At 34.1% G+C, this 24,629-nt stretch overlaps 1 protein-coding gene across 6 annotated transcripts in view; it reads right to left on the bottom strand.

Moving 5' to 3' along the window:
• ATRNL1 (attractin like 1) overlaps positions 1-24,629 on the bottom strand; it is a 396,494-nt gene that overhangs the window by 188,194 nt on the left and 183,671 nt on the right. For 4 of the 6 annotated variants that reach the window (XR_004307736.1, XM_032445435.1, XM_015867395.2 and 1 more), the window contains exon 26: positions 13,843-13,921. The exons of the other annotated variants lie outside the window; for them this stretch is intronic. Coding sequence is in view for 3 of the 4 variants with exons in the window: in XM_032445435.1 (XP_032301326.1) it covers positions 13,843-13,921 (79 nt within the window). In the remaining variant the exon portion in view is untranslated. The remainder of the gene's footprint in view (positions 1-13,842; positions 13,922-24,629) is intronic. 6 annotated transcript variants of the gene reach the window in all.

Here is a 24,629-nt window from a genome sequence, read left to right as displayed (position 1 = left end):
TTTTTTTTTTTTTTTTTTTTTAAATAATACTTTTATAAACTTTTTTTTTTCCTGTTAAATACAACATGGCATCAAAACTGAAAGACGCTCCCTAAACAAGGAGATTCTAATTTGAATAAAAGTACATTATAAACTCCCTGAGACGCCAGGAAGATGTATTTTTTCCCTTATTTAACCACTGGGACCAAACGTGGATAGCTACAAAGACTCCTCAGAGCCTTGCACTAAGTATGCTGGCCTCACACGCACATAACAATGACCTGCTCCCAGACACAATGGTACTTCAATTGGCACAAGTTACTTCCTTGTTATCACAAGTGCCAGCCATTCAACATCAAAGGCACCTTCACTTAGGATTCGACAAACATTTATCTTGAAGAAGAAACTCCACAAGTATATTAATGAGATGTATTAAATATTCCTAACAGCCAGAATAAGAGTGAAACTCTCCAGAACTTCAGAAAATGGTTCATTATTATCAAAAGGACATAAGCACCACTTGATAAACTTTTATGTGAGTAAGGGGGGGTGGTGTCACAGTGGGGAGGTGGGGTATTTTTTGAGCAAAAACATTCTAATTTAACAAGATTTTAAAAACCCACTTTCATTGGATTCCCTGTATTTCATAAACAATTTTACTTTCTTACCTTTTCCCTTTGTTCACTTAATTACTAGATTAATTGTTTTAAAAAAATATGAAGATCAAAAGCTGATTTAAAGCACTTTGAGGTATGAAAATCAAAGTGAATTATGAATGAAAGATTATAAGAATATCTTTTTACTTTGTAAAAATATATATTTATAGAATATGTTTTTGTTCTCTGTCTTAAATATAATACAGTTTGGGAAAGGTGAGAACTAGAAACTGTAAGGAATTCTTCAAAATACCACACTCACCTGATGAAAAGCAAAACAGAGAGAGGTACACAATAGCTCTAATGTGAAGCCACTATGTTCATCTCATATTGCAGCAGTTGGGTATCCTAATCTTCAAAAGCTTGAAGGTGCATACGCATTACTGTGGTGGGGCATAACACTAGCTAGATTAAAGCAAGCCACATCATTTTAAAGAACGGAGTTTCAGCACCATTAGACAGTAAGAAATATGTTAATTTTCCATGAATAGTTGAAGTTATGCCTGTACATTCTTTATTTGCATACTATAGATTTGTGCCACATTTATATAGCAAACTACGGAAAGATATATTCTTTCTGCTCACCTTAAAATAGGTTGCCTCATCCAAAGTCCCATGGAGGGACTGAGCCTATGAGAAACTTGATCAGAGAAAACTTGTGAACACTGACACTAACTTCTCACGTGGAGTACAGGACAACAGGTTGCCTGAGGCTTCTATTCATTATGATTAGAAAAGTAAAGCTCATATTTTGTAAATACGTACTGTGGCTTATAATGGAAACAACCAAATAAGACAAGGAAAGAACCAAAACATACCAACAACACTTCCCTTATTCTTGGAATGAGAAATTCCATAAATAGCAAATATCCACATGAGATGTAGAGACATTGGAGGTTCGAGCTCAGCAATTGAAATGCAATGACAAATTAAAGCTCAAAATAGTAGCAGAAATGCCACCTTATAACATAATTTGGGTTAGATTCTTCATAGAAGTTTCTTGAAATAATGGTATCAGACTGACCTGACTGAGACGGTGGCAAAGGAGGGGGACATAAACTCTTTGTAAGTCTTAGCTGTGAATGAGAACTTTATACTCTTTACTCGTGAATTTGTCACTGTACCAACTACTAGAAAAAGCTGTTTACTGTTTAGATGGCAAACAATATCTTTATATATCCTATTTTCCTTACATTATAAATTAATCACCTTACTTCTTTATGCTCTAAAAATATACTTACTTTCATTTTAAAAAAATAATAATCTTAATGAAGCTGTTTGTGTTCTACTAAAAGTGAATTTTCAGCCTGTAGATAAACATCCTTGTCAAAACAGTTGTTTGGAAATAAGTGTCTACATTATTATATTATCTTCAATTAGCAATTTCCTTGTAAGTAGACATACAAAAGTAAATATATACATAAATAGCAAATTTTAAGTGTTTTATTCATTCATTACTTCTAGAGGTAAAAAAAATTCACACAACTTAATCAGGCTATAATGCAGCTCAGATCAGACTGTGCTTGATCCAAATTTTCTCCTCAAAACAACCAGTTTTTAGGCAGAAATAACATGGAAAAAATAATTACATATTCAAATACTGATGATGTCCCCAATACTGTATTTCAACAGCACAGATGTCCTAACCAACATCATATTCATTTCAGTTCAGTTCTCCCTCTGAAATTGTATGTTTCCCTCAAATTGTATGTTTTTACATAAAATGTATCAATGACTCAAGAGATAAGGAAATCCAAAGTTTAGAGCAAAGCATTGGCTATGTGAAGGAAATATATTTAAATTACTTCAGCTTCAGGTCAGCAAACAAGCCAGTCTAAAAGCAGTGGAAATATAATACAATGTCCATCTGCAGGATAGATAAATCTTCTGCCATTGGTTATAGGAATGCAGAGCTCACAAAGATGCAGAAGTTATTACTTCTGATAAGCATTCTATACACGTGCTGTTGTAAAAAATATGCAAATGCATTTTAAAGACCTGTGAAACTGGTTCAGCAGATGGAGAACCAGAATGATTATAAAAAGATATATTACAGAAAAAATGGTGAAAATAAAACCAACTCCTCAATTTCTGGTCTGTGTATGGTTTTCAGTTCTAATCCCAAATAAGCCACCTTGCTTTGCTTGCCACTCTTACACAGAAGCCAGTATCACGACATGATGGGTGGGCTGTCGGATCCAGAACAATTTGTCCTGTTCAAATCATGAAATCAAAAAATGCAAGTTGGACACAAACATAAGCAGTGCAAAACATAAGGGGCTAGTTGTGACCTTAATTTTCTGAGATATTGAAATTTTTAACCACGATATGCAACATCAATAACATCAAAGACTACATTTATGCATTAGAGATTAAAGAAGAAGAATGCTGCCACTTAAAAGTCTTCTCAAAGGATAAACAACTGAACTTACGGCTAATTACTTGTATTTACTATCATTTGGGACACTGTTTTGCAATGAAAGTGTAAACATCAAATTTGTGTACATTTTAAAATAGTGCAGGTACTATTACTGCAGTACTTTCAGTGTTTCAAAGCTGTTCTCTTTCAAGGATCTCTTTAAATCATGCTCAGTACTGAAAAAGAAAATCCAAATTCCTTTCATAAATTTGAGATTACTTGAGACTTACAAGAGAAAGTTTATGAAATTAGATGAATGCTGCTGGAATTTCATATCACCTAATAACAAGCACACTAAATAAAAACACCACTGTTCTTAATCATACGGTCATACGGTTGAAGACGACTTCAGGAGACCATCAACCACTTTCCAAAGACAGGTCTGACATGTAATTCCTGTCATACCTTATCTTAAAATATTCCAGTGAGAGTCTCTGGGATCTCTAAGGCAATCAATTCCAGTGCAACACTATCTTTATCATTACAAACTTAGTGTCATTGCAAATTCTTTGTGTCACCTGAACACTCATTGCTGCAACACAACCACCTCACTTCTTGTCCTCTCTACAACAGATATGACAAATGCATCATTCCACTCTCTACATTCAAGACTGTTTCCACTCCTCTGTATGTCCCTCTGTACTGTGCAACTATAGATACCCATACCTTCCAGTTGCTATCCTTTCACAAATGCTTTCTACCTTTCCTGTTTCCAGTAACTTTCTGAACTTGAATGTTAAAACCAGACACAGTGCTCCAGTTAAGTTTACACTAATACTCAGTGTCTTAGAGATGATATAATCTACCAAATCCGTCATATTCTCCTTTTCTGTAACCAGGTTGCTGCTGACTCACACTTAGTTTGTGAACCTTTCTAAGCCATCGATCAGTTCTATCGAATTGTAGCACAGTCAGCGTTTTCTTCACGCTGCTTTTGTGAAGATTATTATTTCTAACAGATAAAAAAAAAACCTTGCATTCACCAATACAGATATTCTCTCCAATTTGTAAAGATTATTTTAAGCTCTAATGCTGCCTACAGCACTCTTGTGACCTACCTTATTGGATCTGCAAATTTAATAGATATGTTCACTAACTGTGTAACTCAGGTCATTAATAAAAACACTGACAACTTCTAGAGCTATGACAAATAACCGAGGTTAACCTGCAGCCAATGACTCATTTTACTGACAGTGAATATCTAAGTATGCTTTTCTGACCAGCTTTGCACCCACTCCACAGCTCTTATGTGACAGACTGTTAATCACTTACGATGCCCAACTGTACAAACATGAGATGTTTTCCCCTCCTTTCTAAAGGACCTAGCATATGTTTTTCATGCAATTTTATTCCCAAAAAAAGAACTGGCTTCCAATCTTGTTCAAGGATGTTTTGGGAAATTTGCTGTTCATAATTCTCTGGCTTCCATTTTCCTCCCTTTCTACCGAAGTGATTTATGATCACTGCATTCCATGAGCTTACCGTATACTGGATGTTCTAACTAGAGGTGAAATTTGAACATTTCACACCTGGGTGATTTAGTCATTAACACCATTAGAAGTGAATATTTCATTTCCATCAGAATGGGGAAAAAAAAGAGAACAAGTTCAGGAATATTACTAATGGCTACAGTTAAAGTATTAAGCCAAAATGTGGTGAGTCTGACACTCTCAGGTCACATAACTCGGTACAGCATTTCCGAAATGTGTTCTCATCTCTATTCTGGAAATATTTTGCCCTAAATTTGTGAAGGCAAACAATCATGGTAAAGAGTATTATCAGTATCACTTATTATTATCATACTTATACAAACATAAGAAATGGATGATTGCTATTGGTTAATCTGAATATGAAACAAAAGAGATTCATATTTTCTTAATTTTTTAAAATATTTACACTTACAGTAAATATAACACTGAATCTAACAGTCTGTATGTACTTCAGTACATGTCTGTACCTCTGATTATCAGTAGTGCACCATGATAGCAATTAAGTGAGCCATTCAGTGTTCAATTCACTTATTTTTCTTGCCTGAAATGACAGATTCCTAAATAAGATGCCTAGGTACAAACAGGATTATTGGAAAATAAAGCAAAACAGCCATGCAAATAAGCTCCCCAAATAAGATCAATGACATGGGTAATGGCAAGCATATAAAAAAGACCTGTACAACTTGCTTATTCCTACAGGTAAAGAAACAGACTGCCCCATCAGTGAAGCAAATTTCACAAGGGAACCCATAAAATCATTAAACAAACAGCCTTTGAAACCTAAATTTCTCCTGCACGGGACATGCCTCCTTGCCTGTTTTCAGACATATTTTTGACTGTGGCTGCACAGATACAAAAGGCAAACAGGCTACAGCTATTTAGAGATGGTAAGTCTAATTAACTTGGAGTCAAAATGTTTGTAGAGCACAGAGCACCAAAAAAAGCTCAACCTACAAGGTTTATCAAGGTTTCATTTTTATTAATTTCATGTGGTTCAATTGATTGGTAAAGCAGTCTAGAGTAATTTACTGATATTACAATTTAACTGGCTGTAATGTTGCACTCAATCCAACAAATACCAACCAAAAAAAAAATAAAATCAAATGTATTTTATTTTCCCAAAATGACTTGTGCATAAATTGAACAGCACAGATGAAAAATAATGATCTGTTCAACTATTCATATTCCCTATAGAACTACTGCTACCATGCAACTGTCCTAAAATAACATTGCATTAATTTTAATTAAATTTTGCATTTCAAAGCATTCTTTCCACACATAATATGTTTTTGTGTGACTTCTGTCAATACTTGAAAGATGAAAGGAAAGCCAAAGGTTGTATGTTAATTATTAATTATCTCTTGAAAATAAGCATAATGAGCTTAGTTTATACTAGGTTACGCTATTTCTCAACTATTGTTTGCAAACAGTTGGAGTAGTAAAAACTATAGCTGCAGGAAGGATACTGCATCGTTATATTCTTCAGAAAGAATATTTTTGTGGACTGTGCTGTACACCCATGGTTTCCTCTGAAGATATTTCTTTTCAGCCTACGGTTCCAGTGTTTCTAAGAACAGATATCTCAATAAATAAGGACATATATGCTGATCTTGTCATCATGTGCCTACTTGCTTTTTCCTTTAACCCAGAGAAAGGAGAGAAGCCAAATGAACTGTATGGCCATGGCTTGCTCCCAGCAATGACACCAAGGAATGTTTGTATAATATTTGTATAAACAAACATGTACAAAAAACACAGAATTTCCCCACAGAGTCTGGCATAGCAGCCATACTGACATTCACAACCATGAAGAGAATCTGCTGAGATAGTAAACCATTTAATAGCACAGACACTGAAAAAAATAGTCTGGTAAAATTAACAACTAATTTCTGGTTCTACTGATTACTGCATTCCTTTTGCACTGAATTGCATTAAAACTCAAACTTAGCAGGGAACTATTATATAAGTAAAAATGTAAAAGATGTTTTGAAGACACTATACATTGTCAATGTGATTGACAAATGCATGGTCAATGCATTTATTCTAGAAGGCACATACTATCCATGCTGGGTACAAAATGCAAACATTTTGGAAAAGAAAGTGAAGTATGATATTAAACTCTCTTCACAACCATTTAATTGTGCATATACAAAAATCTATCTAAATAACATCTCTGAGAAAAAAACCCACAACTGCATATTTCATGTACAAGCATGGAGAAGCCGAAATTTTGTTGAAGAGATGTGCTTTATGAAAGAACACTAATAATATCAGCATCAACTGTCTATAGGCCAGGCCACATGTTAACAATCAGAAGCATTGTTACCATGAATTGACATAACTTTCAGAAAACACAATTAAGATTTAACTAGAAATAAATAAAACTTCAGGTACAAAGGAAGAGCAGAGTGAGAGAGCAATGCCATATCTCTCCTAAGTTTGGACTTGGAGTTGCCTCCCTGCTCTTTGAAGGAAAGGCAGCTCCATTTTCTTTTCTCCTTCATGTTTCTCATGCCACAGGTGAGGCACCTGAGCCAATGGTGGTAACCCAGTGCCAATAATTAGCTCCAGTCCTGGAAAGCTCAGAAGGAAGCAAAGAGGAGCATTTGCATTTCCCTTAATTCAAACTTTCAAACTTCTTCACTCTGTTCATAACAGAGTTCTTCCAAGTTTCCAAGCATTTCTAGTGTTTGCTCCTTAATCCACTCACTTCTTTCTTATAGAGCACTGTTTGTGATTCAATGGACAACAACAACAAAAGAAAAAGCAAGAAACTACAAACAGAGGAAATACAAATGTATAGAAGAGTCTTGCCACTTTGAACCAACATTCAACACCTGCTCTTTTTTTTTTTTTTTTTAATGTTTTGGTGCTTTATGCTGTGGAAATGACTTCAGATATCTTTTCATCTCAGAAATTCAAGAGAAACTCTCTTGGCTTCTTCTCAGAGCCCCACTGCAGACTGCCTCTCTCTCTGTCTGCTGCTTTTTGCTGACAGGTATTTTGCTGTAAAATCTCCTAATGCTCTTATGTTGACAACTAGTCCCATAGAAACTGCTCTGACCATAGAGCTCAACAACCATTTCAGCTCTGCCAAGCTCTTCACTTTGTTTAAGCCCCACTTTCTCTTAAATAACATTATTTTTTTCTTCCTGTTAGCTTGAAAACTTAACCTCATCAGTGGTAAGATTTAACCGAGTCTGTGAAAGATAGCAGGAATTAATGTAGTACAGCATATGCATACACACGTCATCTCCAGCAGCATTTTATTCTAATCTTCAGAAATCTGAACTCCTAACATAGATTCTACTGAACTGAAAACCATAATTATTAATTTATGGTGCTGATATCATCACTAGTAACTATATGAAAACTTCATTCTATATACAAGAATTATACATAATGAAATTAATTTATTTTGATTCCTGCCTCTTAGGACCTTCAGGCTAGCTACATTGTGCAAACATAAAGAAGAAGCTTTGGTTATCATGTATTAAGCAGAGCAAACAATTTTTTTCTTCTAGTCGTACTAGCTATAATTAAAACTCCTATCTAGTTTACACATTTTTTTATTTTTTTTTTTTTTAAAGAAACAGCACACAGTTTTCCTTGTAATAAACCTATCATCTGTTATCTTCTCTACTCTCTCAATTTTTGTGGGATAAAGAAACTGATCTGTAGGAAGCTGTCACAAATGCCTCATCTCAGCTAAAACTGTTTGCCTTATCTACAACCACAACAGGATTTCCTTTACATCTGCCTGTTGAAAAAAAGTCTCATGTACTTAATTTAAGAAAATAAGTCCACATGCAACTATGAGAAGGAACAGATTTTCATAGATCAGGTAAACATCCTTGAACTGATTATTTGTCTTTGTTTCTGCTCCAAGAATGGTTACCAGGAAAGAAGACAAAATCTAACACTCTACTACCACCATATTTATCATTATTAAGTTAAACATAAATAAATAAAATCATAGTACCAAAGGATTTGGTACTATGATACATAAGAAAATGATACATCCATATGACTTCTAAAAAATGACAACTTTCAGAGAAAACAGTAAGTGTAGTACAAAGTCCTTTTTGTAACTGTTAGCACTGTATAGTTTTTTAGATATCTGTAATAGATCAACATTATTTAACTCACCCCCCATATACTTTCCAGTATAATAGTCTGCCACTGGTACAATTTCATATTTTAATACAAAGAGAATAAACTAAATGAGCAGTACTAGCATAGAAATTAATCAGATAACATTTTTGTGAAGTGACAGTACTATTACTACAACCTCAGTTTTATAAAACTGAAGATTAACTCTCAGTAAAGGAGATTTGACTCACTGGATCCTTTAAACAACCATCTCCCCCAAAAAATCAAAGTGTATGATTGAATGCTGCAAAATCTGGGTGGGATGAGCTGTTTAGAGATGTGTTTAATAGTCATGAGACAAGATCTAGTGCCAACTAACTAGGCATATCGCTTGAAAGGTTCATTCAGAGAAGGACCTAAATTTTAGGTAGGAAAGAAAGCAGAAAGTCAGACTAAAATAAATGACCTAGTTGTCTTCGGTTGAAATAAGCAGTCATAGCGTTATTGATTTCAGAAGAGCATGAGCAATATAACAAGTTGAGGTTCTAGTCCTATGAATAGCTCCTTTGACTTCAGAAAGATTACTCACAGTCTATGAGTAAGTACATAAAGATGTGTAAGATATTTGCTAAGCAACAGACAAGAAGATACCAAAAAGGAAAAGTGATCTGAGAGGTTAACTTTGAAATGAAAATAATATAATCCCATAGACATCTACACACATGAGAAAAACTAGGTCTCCTTTGGTTCGTGTTCAGTACCATATTCTACATACAGCAATATTCCTAAACTAAACACACTGCATTCCATAAGCAACATTAAATACATAAAATGCCATTATTGTATTTTCTAAAAGGCATAATTGAAAAATGCAAGTGTCCTAACAATATACAGTAAAACTGCTTTAGCTGGAATTCACATACTGTCCATGTTCATCAGAACTATCAAGATAACCAAACTTTCCTGGTTTTATTGGGTTACCATAGAAATGAGCTTAGAGCCATTACATGAATTGTTATTAAGAAGTGGACTCTTTCAGCATCACTTGTGTTCTAAGAATCTTTGAATATTCAAAAGAATAAAAGTACCTTGATGTTAAAATTAAGGCTAAAAAGTTTATTTTTTAAAAAACAAACATAAGCTTATTTAATAAAATGAAGCAATAAGTTGTGTAGAACCCACACACCGTGCAAAGCAAACATTCACTCTAATTCCATGTTTTTATGCTTGTATATGCTATTCTCTCAGACATGCAAATGCTGCACAGCTGACTGTATAATGAAATGCTATATATAAATATGAAAATTCCAATAAAGGAATGACATTAACCTTTAAAGTTAGGCAAGCACTTTCTATATATATAATACCATGCTTTCAAACATTTTTACACAAATATGCGATCATGCATTACTTCCTAGTTTTTCAAGAGATTTACAAAGTATTACATGAGCAAATAAGATTCTAAGATGTGCTTTTAAATATAATAGCTCTTTCTATTGTGTAACTATGACAATGTTTTGAAAATATTTTCATTTAAAAACATAAAATTACATTTTAAATAATTGATTGACCCAACATACACAAATATACATATTGGCACAGGATGTGTTGGCCTATAAGTGCATTTTGTGTGTATTTGTGCTGGGGGAGGAATAGGACATCTGTATGTATACCTTCCATTGCACGCCTATGGATTAATGGCAATAAATCCCCAAAGCATCTGGCTGAGTTCACAGTGTATTCGATCAGCAGCTGCTTTACCTTATGAAAGATGAATATTTGCCAAAATACCTCAGCTAGAAGATGTGTGCTTTATAATCCCATCTGTATGAGTTGTATTAGTGACATTAATGCAGACTTTTTGCAAGCAAAAGAGAAGTTTGATATGCTGTTAATGAGAAATCATTTTGGATGCCAAATTTATCTGCAGTGTGGTGCACTTCAGAAAAAGCTGCTCAAGGGACAAAACATTTGAGCCACTACAAAACTGTAGGTAACCTGTCAAGACTTCTGTACAATGACCCATGAACAGATTCATCTTCAACCATTCTCAGTGTAAGACCACAGAAACATTTTAAATAAGAAACATACAGACAGAGACATCAAATTATATTCTCTTCAATTTTATCCATTGGTAGATCTGGGTAATATAACTTGTGTGTCTGTGTGAAAAAGGAAAACAGAGCCAGATTGAATCTTCGTATGTGGTCCCTTGGGTGAACTCTGGGTATAGAATGCAAGAGGTCTAACAAATCATTTTGGTGAGGAAGTGACAGGTCTCACTTCTTCATCCAGTGAACTAACTAATGAAATTTCACAGAAAGGTACTGGTAGAAAGGTACTGTGTCTTTGAAGGAAAAAAGAGGAGAGAAAAACCTAGAGTATATATTTTACATATATATATATATAATGTAGACAGTACAGAGTGTGCTAAAAATGCTTTACTGTTTTCAACCTTAAAATTCTTAGGAGCTCCTTTACTTTAATTGACAAGCATATATACCCTGCCTTCTGCAAATTCAACATGAATTTCCAGGCTTGCTTAGAAATGCTTTCCGGCTTTGTAAGTAGGAATTTGAGTTTGGTTCCCATAAGAACATTCCAAACTCCTCCAGTTTGTTCCTGAAGAAAGACAGTGCCGTGAAGTAATCTGATAAAATTCACTATTATACCTTCCAAGGATCAAACACTCTCAGCTGAGCAATATTCTGATATTCTACTTCTTTAAAAATACTATCCCTAATTTGTGTGGTTTTTTTTAAATGTCACTGATCCATGGGAGGGATGGGTAGGGGAAGATCAATACCAGGCAGGAGATTGTTCATGTTCTTCTTAATGTTTCATCGAGCATTTTAGACCATGAAATAAAAGAATAATACTTCCCATTTTCTTTCAGTGCACAGGGTGAAAAACTTTGATGGCAGAGGGTGGGAGAGTATCTACCCGCTCTTTCTTGTTCCTTCAAAAGGCAGGAATGAAGAATAGAAACTCAGCCAGGTCTTAAAGCATAAATTTGGATGTTCTAAAGATAAAGTACATCTTAAGAGGCATCTATTTAAGCAGGAAAAATATGAGAAGTACAATTTTGTTATGAATGAAAAATACCGAAACTCAAGTACACAGCCTATGGATAAAAATGGTTTCAATGAGTGAAATGGAAAGACCAATAGATACAGTGAAAGAAAAGCTCAATTTCAGTATTAACAAAGATCAATTAAAGTCTTTTGGAAGACATAACTACATAGATTTATGTTCATATACATATATATCATGTCTTACATGTACATGAATACATGGAATAGGATAGTTCAAACAATCTACTCAATAAGATTTTGGCAGTGACTGGATCACTACACCTAGAAATCTATGAAAAATTATTTGATACTTTCAACATCCTGATAAAACTTTCACTATCAGAACGCATGAACAATAAGTTTCTACTTCTCTTGCGGAAAACAGATTGAGGTTAACAATAAAGAACTAAAATAGATGGAAAAACCATCAGACTAGAATGGTGGGCTTTAAAAGTAGGGACTTAAAAGTAGTATTATCCAGATAACATTTCTGAATGAAAGACAGCTAAGTTTCTCTAGCAATACTTAAGGAGAAGCAAGGATCAGTATTCAAGCCTGGACCTCTGAGAATTTTAATCCAGTTGTGAAGTATTTCTTTCTACTTAGCTCTTCTAAGGAAGCTGATTCATATTTACAGTGTACTTATCAGTCAATTTGCATGAGCTTTCATACAGACCTAGAAATAATTGTTACAATATTAGGATAATAAAACTCAAAAAACTTTTAAAAAATTCTACATGGATTTGTTATTTATAGAATGAACCTTAGACTAATTTAAAAATGTTATAAAAATCAATGAGAGTAAACATAGAAATCAGAATAGTGTCCCTTAATCTGTAAATTCATATGCTTGTATTTTTTTTTAAGTGTGCCAGAAAAACAACTTGATAAAAGTGGGAAATACATTGCACAGAACTATTAATAACACAAGTATTCAGATAAATTTCAATGAAATATTAATAAGTTGAATTGAATACTGTAGTTTAAAGTAACTTTCATCTGTATTTTCCCTGTAATAAGAAATAGATGAGCACTTGCCTCATAACACAGAATATGATTTATAATATTCATTTCAATTTAAAAAACAAACAAAACAACAACCAAAAAACTCACTCAAATAACTACTATTGCATATGTCTTTCTATGTAGCACCAGTTCAAAGCTAAGCCTAGGCATCAGCACATAACAATTTCAGTGAAGGAGAACTGTAAGCGTACATAAATTCACTGCGGATCAACAATCAAACCCAACCAAAGAAAACATATTTAAACATTTATAATATGAGAATAGAAAAAAAAATTTTTTTTAAAAAAAGAGAAACACATATTTTATTTTATTTTTTATTTTTTAAAATCTAGACTACATTGCCATGAAGCAATTACTTTTTTTCTAAAAATCATCTAGATTGGAAGCTTTGCAGGGAAAAAAATATCAGTGTCTAAATATAAGCTCAATCTTGTCATATACATGTAACAATACACATAACCAGAATTCAATCCCATAGAAGTTTAATCATTTGTTAAATAGGTAATAATAAATACTTGGGCCAAGTCTTCTAAGACTGCTAGGACATTTCACACTATAAAATAGTCTTTAATGTAAAAATACATATTGTGCTATTAAAAAAAAAACTGCTGATGTCAATATGATGCAGAATTTTGCTTAGGATTAAAAAAGACATATAAAAAGACAATGAGCAATTTTTAAAAAAGGAAGTTAAGTAAGTAAAAACACTTTGAAGAAAGGGTTGTTTCCTAGTATACGTTTCTATGACCTTTGATAATAACACAGCAAAGTAACAGCACCAGATAACTTCCCAGAGAAGTTTGAGAAGACACACTACGATCCCCTTTGTTCAGTCAACCCATCAATGAACTGCCATTCTGAGACTATTTGAGAGTACACTCCATCATAAAGAAAACTCAGCTCTCTGCAATCTACTTCTGCAATGTCTGTAATTTCTGACAAGAGGAAGAAACAATATTTTCTTCATTTTCAGCACAGAAGGGAAAAACGGCTTAGAGGAATATTTAAATTGTGCATACAGGGAAAGTGTGAACGTGATTGTTCATCAAAGCTCTCAATATATTCTGGAAGTTAAGACACAAGAATAATCTTAAAATTATTAATACCTCTCTCCGTCGAGAAGCCCAACAGGTTTGTTTGATTTTCCAAACGACGGCAGCTACCAGCAGTAAGGATAAGAAACAACTGCAATTACAAAAAAAAAATAAAATAAAATAAAAATATTTGTAATATAATGGTCTGAAAATGTTTATATATTATGGTATCAGAGTAATAAAAACACACTTAAACTTGGGGAAAAGAAAAACAACCCACAAAAAGAGAGGAAAACGAACTATTCTAGGATGACAGGAAACAGTCAGTCATCCATGTTTGAAGTCAAAAGAAGATGCACACCTACAGTGCTATGGTTACCTCTTATAAAATCTTATTATTGGCTCCATTAGTTTGGGATAAGTTCCACTACAACCATCCATAACAGTCTATGTACCCACAACTGACTCAACCAACATCCACTGCGTGTCCACGTTCAGTAGATAGAAAAACAGGGCTAACTATAATGAAAATTGTTATCTATTTATGGTTCATCCCTAGTTTGTAAACTCTGAGTTATTTCCAGGTATAAAGGAATCACCACTACTTTGCAGTCTCAAAGACATAACAGAAAAAAAACAAATTGCAGCCATCTAAACTTACACAGTTCCCAACAAGAGCACATACGTTCTCTCTTGCTCCAATAATTCTGTATTTGTGACATTTAGTCCAGAAAGAATTTTGGCAAAAAGATCACTGGATTATCAACATCTTCCAATGAACTTCTGGATATTGATAAAAAAGCTTCTAAATTTGATAGCTAACATAAAGTCAGCCCATCTTTTAATTTTGATAGTTTTCATTAAAAAAACTGGACTATCTAGGTGTGTCCTGCGAACACAACTGTGGTGCATTGTTTCTGTGATTAATACAGTCCTACAACTATTAAAATACACACTATTTTTGCCAAAAGTTTTCAGAATATATTCTTTAACTAACATGGAATAAAACAAAAAGTCTCTGCATTAGTGAAATAATGTTCATAAATACAAAATACTTTATCCATGCAGGAACATTAAAATTTCCTTGTATCACGCCCTAAACAGAGATTTAGTTATGACCTAGCAGATGCATCTCTAGGATGAACAGCTTATAACATTCAATACTTGTTCATAATATGGAAACTATCAGAAACCAGTTAATGGTAACTAGAGTATAATGTCTCCATTAAGGCAATGAAATGAAAACATCCAGTCATTCCTTGGTTTGCAAGCAACAGAGAATCAGATGTACAACCAAATGTTTAACAAAATATATAATGTGAACAAAATAAGTTCAAAACTCAGGTGGCAATGGCAGGATCCAAGGGAATGGCATGGAACTGCATCAGGCGAGGGTGTTAGAAAACGTTTCTGCCCCAGAGCACAAGAGCTGGTTCCCAAGGGCAGTGGTCATGACACCAAGCTTACCAGAACTCAAGAAACATTCAGTCAACACTCTCAGACAAAAGATCTGATTTTGGGGGGCCTCTGAAGTCAGCAGCTGGACTTGATGCTCATTATAGGCCCCTTCCAACTTACAATATTCTAGGATTACTAGCGCAACGACACATCATCAGTAGGGTAAAACTAACCTGTCTCATGACGGTCTAACCCTCAAGTTTTCCTTTATGATTAAAGCAATACAAATAAATACAGCATTTCCCTCAGCATCTACTTCATTTAAAGGTCTTCCTAGCTTTCTAAATTCTTTTCATCCATTTCTTTCTTTGCACACTCTTGAGAAAGCCAGCCAGAGTAAGGCTAAGTCTGAAAGAAGAAAGTACCACACATACAAGTGTTTGGACATAGAATGCTCAACTAGTGCTCAATTTGGGTTTATTTTGTTGTTTATTTTTGCTTTACATATAAGATCTAAGTCTGTCTGCTTAGTTACAAGAGGGGTGACTGTTCTTAGCCTGAAAGGAAAAAAAAATGGTTAAAGAATCTGTTCCTAAAAGCAAACTTTGACTTTCCCCTTAATGGCCAATGTCAACCAGCAGCATTCCTTTTAGCAGATTTTAAGTCTGTGACTTAGAGATTTTTATGGAAAGGAATATATAGTCTGCCTCTCTCACTGCAACACCATTTAAACATACTGCTGTGCTTTTATTGGTTCTTGGCATTGAGCCCCTAACAAAACAAAGCTGGAGTTTTGATTGATTCTGATTCATATATCAGAACAGTCCAGCATATCTAAGAATCATCCTTCCAAAAGGCAACGATGGAAAAGTAAAATGATCTGTAGTAAAAGAAGAGAGAGTTCCAGTTCTGGTTCAAGAACCTTCAGAAATTCTGAAATCGCTTAGGCTTTAATGTAAATTGGTATAAATCACCTTTTTAGGTGGATCTTCACTGATAGGAACCAAAGCAGTAAGAACATTTTAAATGATGTACCATTTTACTAACACAGTATTTCTTAACAAAAGGCTATCAGTTAAGGAATTTTACTGACAAAGTATCTCAGAAACACACCCTATATAATAACAGAAATTGATTATTAGAGAGCATTTCCCATTTTGTTTAACACATCGCTTCAGTTGGTGCACTGCTCTCACTTTTAAAAACATATCTTTGGCTGCCCCCTTTTATCCAGTCTTTTTTGAAAGCAAGCACAAGTTGTCCATGAATTTATACAGCCTGCCCAGGGATAATCAGAACAAAGACCCCCACAATAATCCACTTCTGCAACAAAAATCTTTAAGCTTACACCAACATCTGCTTATAAATAATCTTTCCTACTATATACCATACAATCTAGCTAGTAACTGCACCAGGATTAGGAGCAATGTAACATCAGAGTACTGATACGTTGCTATAAAATTAGCATGCAGTATATGCAGTCGGGTAAGCCATCTCAATCTTTTCTATAATACAGAAATAAATAAGGGAAACAGCAGCAGCTGTTTAGAATGATGAAGTCAAAGCTCATGGAAATTGAATAGGATGGCAAACTGGACACAAGAAACTAAGAAAGCCTTGCACTGTGCAACTGCTTCATTATCCCCAGGAACTGGATCTCTTTCTTAAGATTTTTTTGTTGTTTAATAAATTTCTCGAATGCTTCTCTTAATTTAGAGGAAAAAACAAAGAAACAAACAAATAAAAAACCCAAACAAAAACCACTCAAGAGTTCTTGTCTTAAAACTTCAGTCAAATTCCTGCTTTACTCTGTACACCAGCAAAGCTGGGTCACACATCTTACTTTCCTGTCACCAGCCAAAAAATCTTTTACTTAATGTGCAAAATCATTTAAAAGACACAAGTAATATAAATCATTTGAAAATAACAGTGGTAATAGTGTCTGATGTTTACTTAATCTCACATGCAATCTTTTCCTGTTGGTTTTTTTTTTTTTTTTTTTAATGCTATATATTAGAAAGAAGAATCAAAATTCTAGTTAATGAAGAGAAGAAAGATAGAGAAAATAGGTTTTCCTCAAACTAACCTGGTATCAGGCTGTGTGAAGATAAGTCTTTTTTTATTTAAAGTAATAAAATTAAAACAACAACAAAAAAATTAAACCTGACTGCAGAGCATCTTGCAATATTGAGTGACTTGGCAACAGAATAAGAGAATGAAATTCAGTGCCAATGAACTGAAGGGAAAAAAAAAAATAAATCTAGCTACAGGTACACGATAGGTTCTAAATTAGCAATTACCACTCAAGAAAATGGCCTTGAAATCATTGCAGATCATTTGAACATATCAGCAAATGCTTAGTGACAGTCAAAACAGCAAATAGGATGTTAGGCGAGATTAGAAAAAGAAAAAAGGAATAAAAAAACAAGAAAGAAAACATTGTGATGTAAGTGCATAAATCCATGGCGTGCCTGTATCTTGAAGACCAAGAAAAGAAACCAACACTTCATCTCAAAACTACTAAGTGGAATTAAGCACATATAAAGGAGTACAGCCAATTTGAATATAGTACGTTAATAGAAAAGTGCTTTTTCCATGCAGTTAGCACAATACTATGGCAAAACTGACATCAGTGTAACACAAAATAACTGAAGTAAAAATTGACCGAGATCTTGATTGTTGTCAGAATACGGTCAATATCACAAAAAGATGTTTCTAAAAGGATTTGCAAGGTTCTGAGTATCAGATCCAGGCAGTTTTGATGAGAGAGATACTCAGAGCTCTGAGATGTCTATGCATGACAAAGACTGATAAGAAAATTTAATTGTATTGAAGACAAGAAAAATCACAATGTGTCAGTACCAATTGGTCAACTGCACCTTTTTAATCAAGATGCACAGTCACTGCTAACATGTATTTGTGAAGAAAAGGATTCTGGGCGCTGTTTAGGAGTAAAGAAAACGTGTTCTCCTTGGACTAAACCAATTCCCAACATAATTCACAGATCAGTGTAAATCAGCTGCTTATATGGTAAAACAAAAAAGATGTAAAGCAACCTCAGAAAACCAGGTGAACAGTAATAAGCAGCACTTGGAATATCACAGAATCATAGAATTGTAGGGGTTGGAAGGGACCTCTAGAGATCATCGAGTCCAACCCCCCTGCCAAATCAGGCTCCCTACACCACATTGCACAGGTAGGCGTCCAGGTGGGTCTTGAATATCTCCAGAGAAGGAGACTCCACCACCTCCCTGGGCAGCCTGTTCCAGTGCTCCGTCACCCTCACTGTAAAGAAGTTCTTCCGCACATTCGTGCGGAACTTCCTATGCTGTACTTTCATCCCATTACCCCTAGTCCTATCCCCACGCACTACTGATGAATGTATCAAAATACAAGATGTTCCCAAAACATATAGGATGAGACACTGAAATTCTGCTTACAAAAATTCCATTGTTCACATTCTTTTAAAAGAGTTTGACAACGTGGAAGAGTACATAAAATAATCAAGAAACATGCAAAGGTCAAGAAAATCTTTTCCTGAGAGTGCATTAATAAGCCCAATTATTTCAATTTTTAAAAAGACCTAGGGGTGACTAGCCTACAGAGTTTCCTACAGTAGCCTACAGTGCATGAGTTTCCATGGGGAGTAAATACTAAGGGTCTCATTTATCTATAGCAGAAATACATAGTAAGAAACAGTAGCTGGAAGCACAATTTGAATTAGACTCTGGCACTATCATGAAGTATTTTCTGTATCATAGTTGTTACATTGAAAATAATAAATAGATAAACACCTTTGCAATGCAGATTGGTTATGAACTGTTGTCCTAGAACACAGACCGAATGATCAAATACTTGCACTGATGAATGTAAATCTACCCAAGAAAACAGATATCACTTGAATACAAACTTAAAGAGGCAGCAACCAAAGTGTTTCCAGGATTCTGTTTCCTCTAAAACAGAGGAATGACTGACCAGTAAGTAATGACATAGTTTGAAACAACATGGAACCAAATAAGGAAACAATAAAAAAATACATGCTTGGAAACAACTAGTTCATCAATGTGGCTTATGTTACAGACTGGTAAGAAGTTATCATGATAGCATTAGGTAGGAGAAAATAAAAAAATAATTAAAATAAAGGGTAACTCAAAAAGGATGCACTGAATGCAATTATTTTATATCTGACACAGTAGAGGAAAGTGACCAAAACTGGTCTGCAATTGAACAACACGGTCTAGCAGCAGGGTCTAAGCTGAACAGATGACCTTCCTGCAAAGGAAAATTGATTTATTTGAACACAAAAAGGGAAAATAGCCTGGAATAATTACCATCTGCACAACCATTTTGGTGATGTAGAGAGTAAAAATTTCAACTTACAGACATCACTTTTAGAAGTGTTAATTCATTCCAGAGTCTGAGGAATGAGATGGTATTGTGTTCTGTGAGAAATACTCAGGGAGTAAAAAAAACCCACAAAGTCACTAGCACAGACATTAAAGGGTATTAGGAGATGCATTGCTGCTTGGAATCTGCAAATTAAAAGGAAACCTGTAGATGATCTTTTAACAAATTAATAATATAAATAAATATTTATAATATTTATATATTAATAAAATAAATAGAGGGGAAGATAATTTATTCACTTTTGCAGGGATGTAGAAAAAAATCTGTCATGTAAATATTTTAAGAACCAATATTGTAAAGGGAAAATAAAGAGAACAAAACAAAATGTTCCATCTTTTGCTGTTTCTTTTCTCATTCTCCTTTTGTCTAACATGCAAAAGAAAATGTCCAAAAAATATATTTAAGCATCTATGCACGATTAATTGTTATTTGTATGATCTTATTTAAGCCACCTATTTGCATAGCAGTTGACTATAAATTCTCACATTGGATGAAAAAATACAGTTTAAAAAAAAATTACCTTAAACCTAATATAATTTAAATTGTATTAAAATTAAAAATTGGCTGGATTCTACATTGTACAAAGTGGTTTAGTGTGGATTAGGAACAGGCTTTTGAATGAACCCCCTCACTGTTACCAATGTTGGGCTTTGGAGTGCAAGAGCAAGCAGTCTTAAAGCTCAAGATGGAATGAAATAGAAGATATTGGGTTCACAGAGCAATACTACAGCTAGCCAAAAAATAAGATGTGTCCAGTATGGATGTCAAGTCCTTAATGCCAATTGTTTTACCTAACAGATGACCTGTTTTGCCCACGCTGCTTATTAATGGACATTAAGCACCTAATGATTCCATTCATAAAGTTATACATGTTTATAGTAGTCTCACTGAGTATGTGAGACAATGTGTACAGTTACACTTACTTTAGCAACTCCTCCTAAGGAGGAGGAAACATTCAAAAAATGGATGGGTCATCAAGGCAACCTCTGCAATGTTGCCTTAATTTGCTGAGCTGAGACAACAATTAAATATCCCTTTAGATCCACAAAACTCATGCCCTGTTTTGCCAAAAGCAAAAACAAAAAATACATTCCACACCATAGCATTAATCTTAGCAGTGTGCCCTACATGGTATTAAAAGCTTTTCATTCATTCCAACTATGGTAGTTTTAAATATGAATGAAAAATAGTAGCAATCTTTAAAAAATAATAATCTAATAACAGAAAGCTTTTTAAAGTTGATTAATTCAAAGAAAAAGTCTTCTCAGTTAATGTTATAAAATTAATATTGCAGAAGTTTCCTAGAGATCACATATGCTGTATTTCTGAAGTATTATTTACTATCTTTTCATTGGTAAATAGAGCCCATTTTAATTGATGTTATGAAGCAATCGCTGTTCTAAAATAAACATAATTGAACAATTATTTGTCTAAAACCATGAATTTGAATAGTAATTATTGTCACAGCAATTCATTTCTCTCACTGTACTTGACAAGAACATTGTGTTTATGATTACGAAGTGCTAGGTTCAGCCATCCTTACTTGTGTTAACTAATATACACATGGCAAGCACTCAAAAGATTTCAACAGGATTGTCTGAAGCAAGAAGTACTGTAAACATAACATTAACAGTCTGATATGTATGAGAGCAGTATAAATTTTTTGAATAACTAAATTGCTCTGAATCACAGAGATCACACTGTTCACAGAGAATCACAAACTCTGTTAGAAGTAGCAATATTTCAACCATCAGTGATTCTAAATTTTTCTGGGACTGAAGTGTCACAGTTCCAAATCAAAATACTTGTGAAGACTGAGAAGGAAAGGAGCTTTAAATGCTGATGCAGCAGGATATGTAACTTTCAGCCAACTACAGTGCAGGCTTATTGAAAGAAATATTGACTCCATGGTCAGAACAACAGAACTCCTTTCCTGGTCCAAGATCTCTGACTGCAACAGGCAATGAAATATGCCATTTCCAGCAACTGATCAGCTAATAGCTGTATGATCATTCTCTCTTCACCTAAATACATTTTATTGCTGTACATACAGCAGTATGGCAGGAACGTTTCCTCTTCTGTAAGCCTGGATCTATATCCCATTTCAAATCAGATTTTTCCTTCTCCTGCTGTTGTAATACAGCAACAGTTCCAGAACTCCAACTTCTCCCTTGCACTTTCTCCATTAAACAGAAGGAACTGAGGAAAACTTAATTCAACTGTGACCTCTCTAATCCCAAAGCCATGCAGAAGATTTAAACCCTTAGTTTTTGCTTTCTCAACTGAGAGGTGAAAGAAACATCTGGATATGAAGCAAATGATATAATATGGTAAGCAAAACTTCAAGTATTAAAAAATATCATTTAAATGCAAATTTGTATTTATTTATTTGTCTCTCAGTGGAATTCACGCAAGTTAAGCAACACCTTTCAAGTTCATTTAAAGCTAATTACATGGATAATTCTTCTCATCCAAATGACAGTGCTTAAATGCTATTTTTGGTTGCAATCCTGAAAACCCATACATTTCCATAAATAAGTCTTAACCTGAAGCATCTCATGAAAGTTACATTGAGTTGCCTCTAAAATTCATGTCTCACCAACCACAACTATCAACCTTATAAAAACAGAGTAACTGTTAAAAAGAAACACGTCCTTCTGGTAAGCTGGTCATCCCAGGCAGAACATCACCTATGGTAAAGGAAACCCATGTTATATTTGTTTTACTATGTCGTGGTTGATTACCAGCAACAGCATCTGAACAGTGATGCAGTTCATAAAATTACTGACCAATGTTTTAAATGAAGGTTTACAAACATTACAAGGGTAAAGTAGAAACACCTTAATTCACCATTTAAAAAAGGCTTACGCATACTAAGAGTCAGCCGTAACCACTGCTCCTTATCATACACTAAGCTACTCAATTGAAAAAATTAACAACTGAAAAATCTGTATTCTCTTTCTGCTAAGTAACTACCAAGAGCAGGTCCTTAGGACCAATATATGTTGTGCCATAAAACCCTTGAAGTACTTGAAAGCAATTTAAAGAAATCCATGAAAGAAATGAGCCCTAAAGAAGCCTGAAAAGCAGCGTATTGTAAAAACATAGTATAAGAAACATCTAGTGAAGTGCATTTCAACAGAATGCTGAAAATATAACTGAAATTCACTAAGGAAGAACAAAATTAAGTAAAACAATAAATTAAAACTTTAACATTGTAGTTAATAAAGCTTTGCACTTTAACTACAGAGTACATAACTAACAATAGAGAGCTTGAAATAATTATGGCATCAACTGCTTTTTGGATAAATTATACATTAGTTAAAGTAAGCAGCATCAATGATACATCACTATAATACAGATGACCTACTTTGTATGGACAGCTACCATACCCTTCTATAAACTGGATCCTAATACATATCGAGTCTAAAAAAAAAACAATCCTTCATCTTTCCAGGCATGAGTGTAACCCAACAATGCAGAGGTTTGTTGAAATTTGCATTGCAGCGAAATGTAACATTTCATACTGATGGTAAATAAGAAAGAACTGCATCTCTGGAGGGTATTTTTACTTATGGTAAAATTAAGTATTTAGGAATTTTTTCCCCCCAATTTATTTATTTTAATAATTATTAAATAGTTAGCCAAGTATAAGTACACACATAAATAATACTTTATGATGGCTGCTCCAAAAGTAATGCCTCCTATTTTATTAAGTAGGCCCACAGTGTCAGAGGTGGTGTTAGTGGTAGAGCAGTAAAAGCTCAATCTTCAACCAGTATGCCATTACATTTTATTACTGTGTGACAGACAGCAACAGAGACAAAATAGATTGTGACATGGAAGTATGGATGAAGCAAAAGTGCATCAACGAATTGCTTCAAGCGGGATAAAAATGGCACCCATGACAACTATCAACACTTCCTCACTATTTGTGGAGAGCACTCAGTGGCTATGAGCATGGTGAAGGGTGGGTGGTGCATTTCAGCAGTGGTGACAGTGATGTGAAAGACAAACCACATTCTAGATGGGCATATGGATGCTTTTGAGTGAGGCATGCAGGCCCTTGTTCACTGCTGCTGAAAACATTTAACTAATGGTTGGTGAATATGTCGAAAAAAAGTTTTGTAGCTGAGAATTTGCCCTATGATCAAAAAGTGTTATTGTGCTCTTTGTATCTCTGGTAGTATCCAAGTAAATAAAAAGGAGGTATTACTTTTGGATCAATCTACACTCATATAGAGTTGGGTTTTTTACATGTATAAATGATTTTTAAATCTATACACCCACACACACAAAACTGTCTTTTCATATTAAACACATCAGTGGCCATAGCAGAAGCTACTGCAATAAAGTATGAATGGATGCTCAATTACATGAACAGCCTTTATTTACAACTAAAGAGGAAATTGGCTATAGCATAAATCGGGATGCTATTTGGAAGACTAACATCCACATTTCATTCTGCCAATACAAAATCAAACAGAAGTGAACAATTTAAGAGGACTGTAATATATTTTGCAATGAAGTTTTAGATGTGAAGTTCAACTCTCAGCAGTTCCTCCTTTCACCTCTTTGAAGCAGCAAATAAAGAAGATTTATAATTAAAGAGGTTTAATCTAACATGAACTGAAATTAATCTCCATAGTATAAATAGAACATCACATCCATAAAGTGTGATTATGTTTCTTTTACTCATGGAAAAGGCTTCCATATTTCATATAATTTTATGAGCTTGCCCTTCATGAGTAAAATAATCCATATTTTTCCTGTTATTCATATTTATATATATACATATATACATATACACACAGACACAGAAACAGATCAAAAATGGGAAAAAATAAAATCTATTTCCATTAAACTTCCAGACACATTATGAAATACAGAATTTAATATTTTCTACAGTAACTTTCACAAAGAATATATAGTGAAATATATTGTTTCTACTTAAAAATAGATGAGTTTTCACTTCAGCTTTTGATTTTGCTCATTTATAATAATTATCCACATTTTTAAGTTAAGGAAATAAACTCCACCTCATTTTAATTATG

This window comes from Coturnix japonica, chromosome 6, assembly GCF_001577835.2.
Source record: "Coturnix japonica isolate 7356 chromosome 6, Coturnix japonica 2.1, whole genome shotgun sequence".
NCBI classification, from domain to species: Eukaryota; Metazoa; Chordata; class Aves; order Galliformes; family Phasianidae; genus Coturnix; species Coturnix japonica.
Note: the sequence above shows the minus strand (reverse complement) of the source record. Positions and strands in the feature narration are given on the sequence as shown.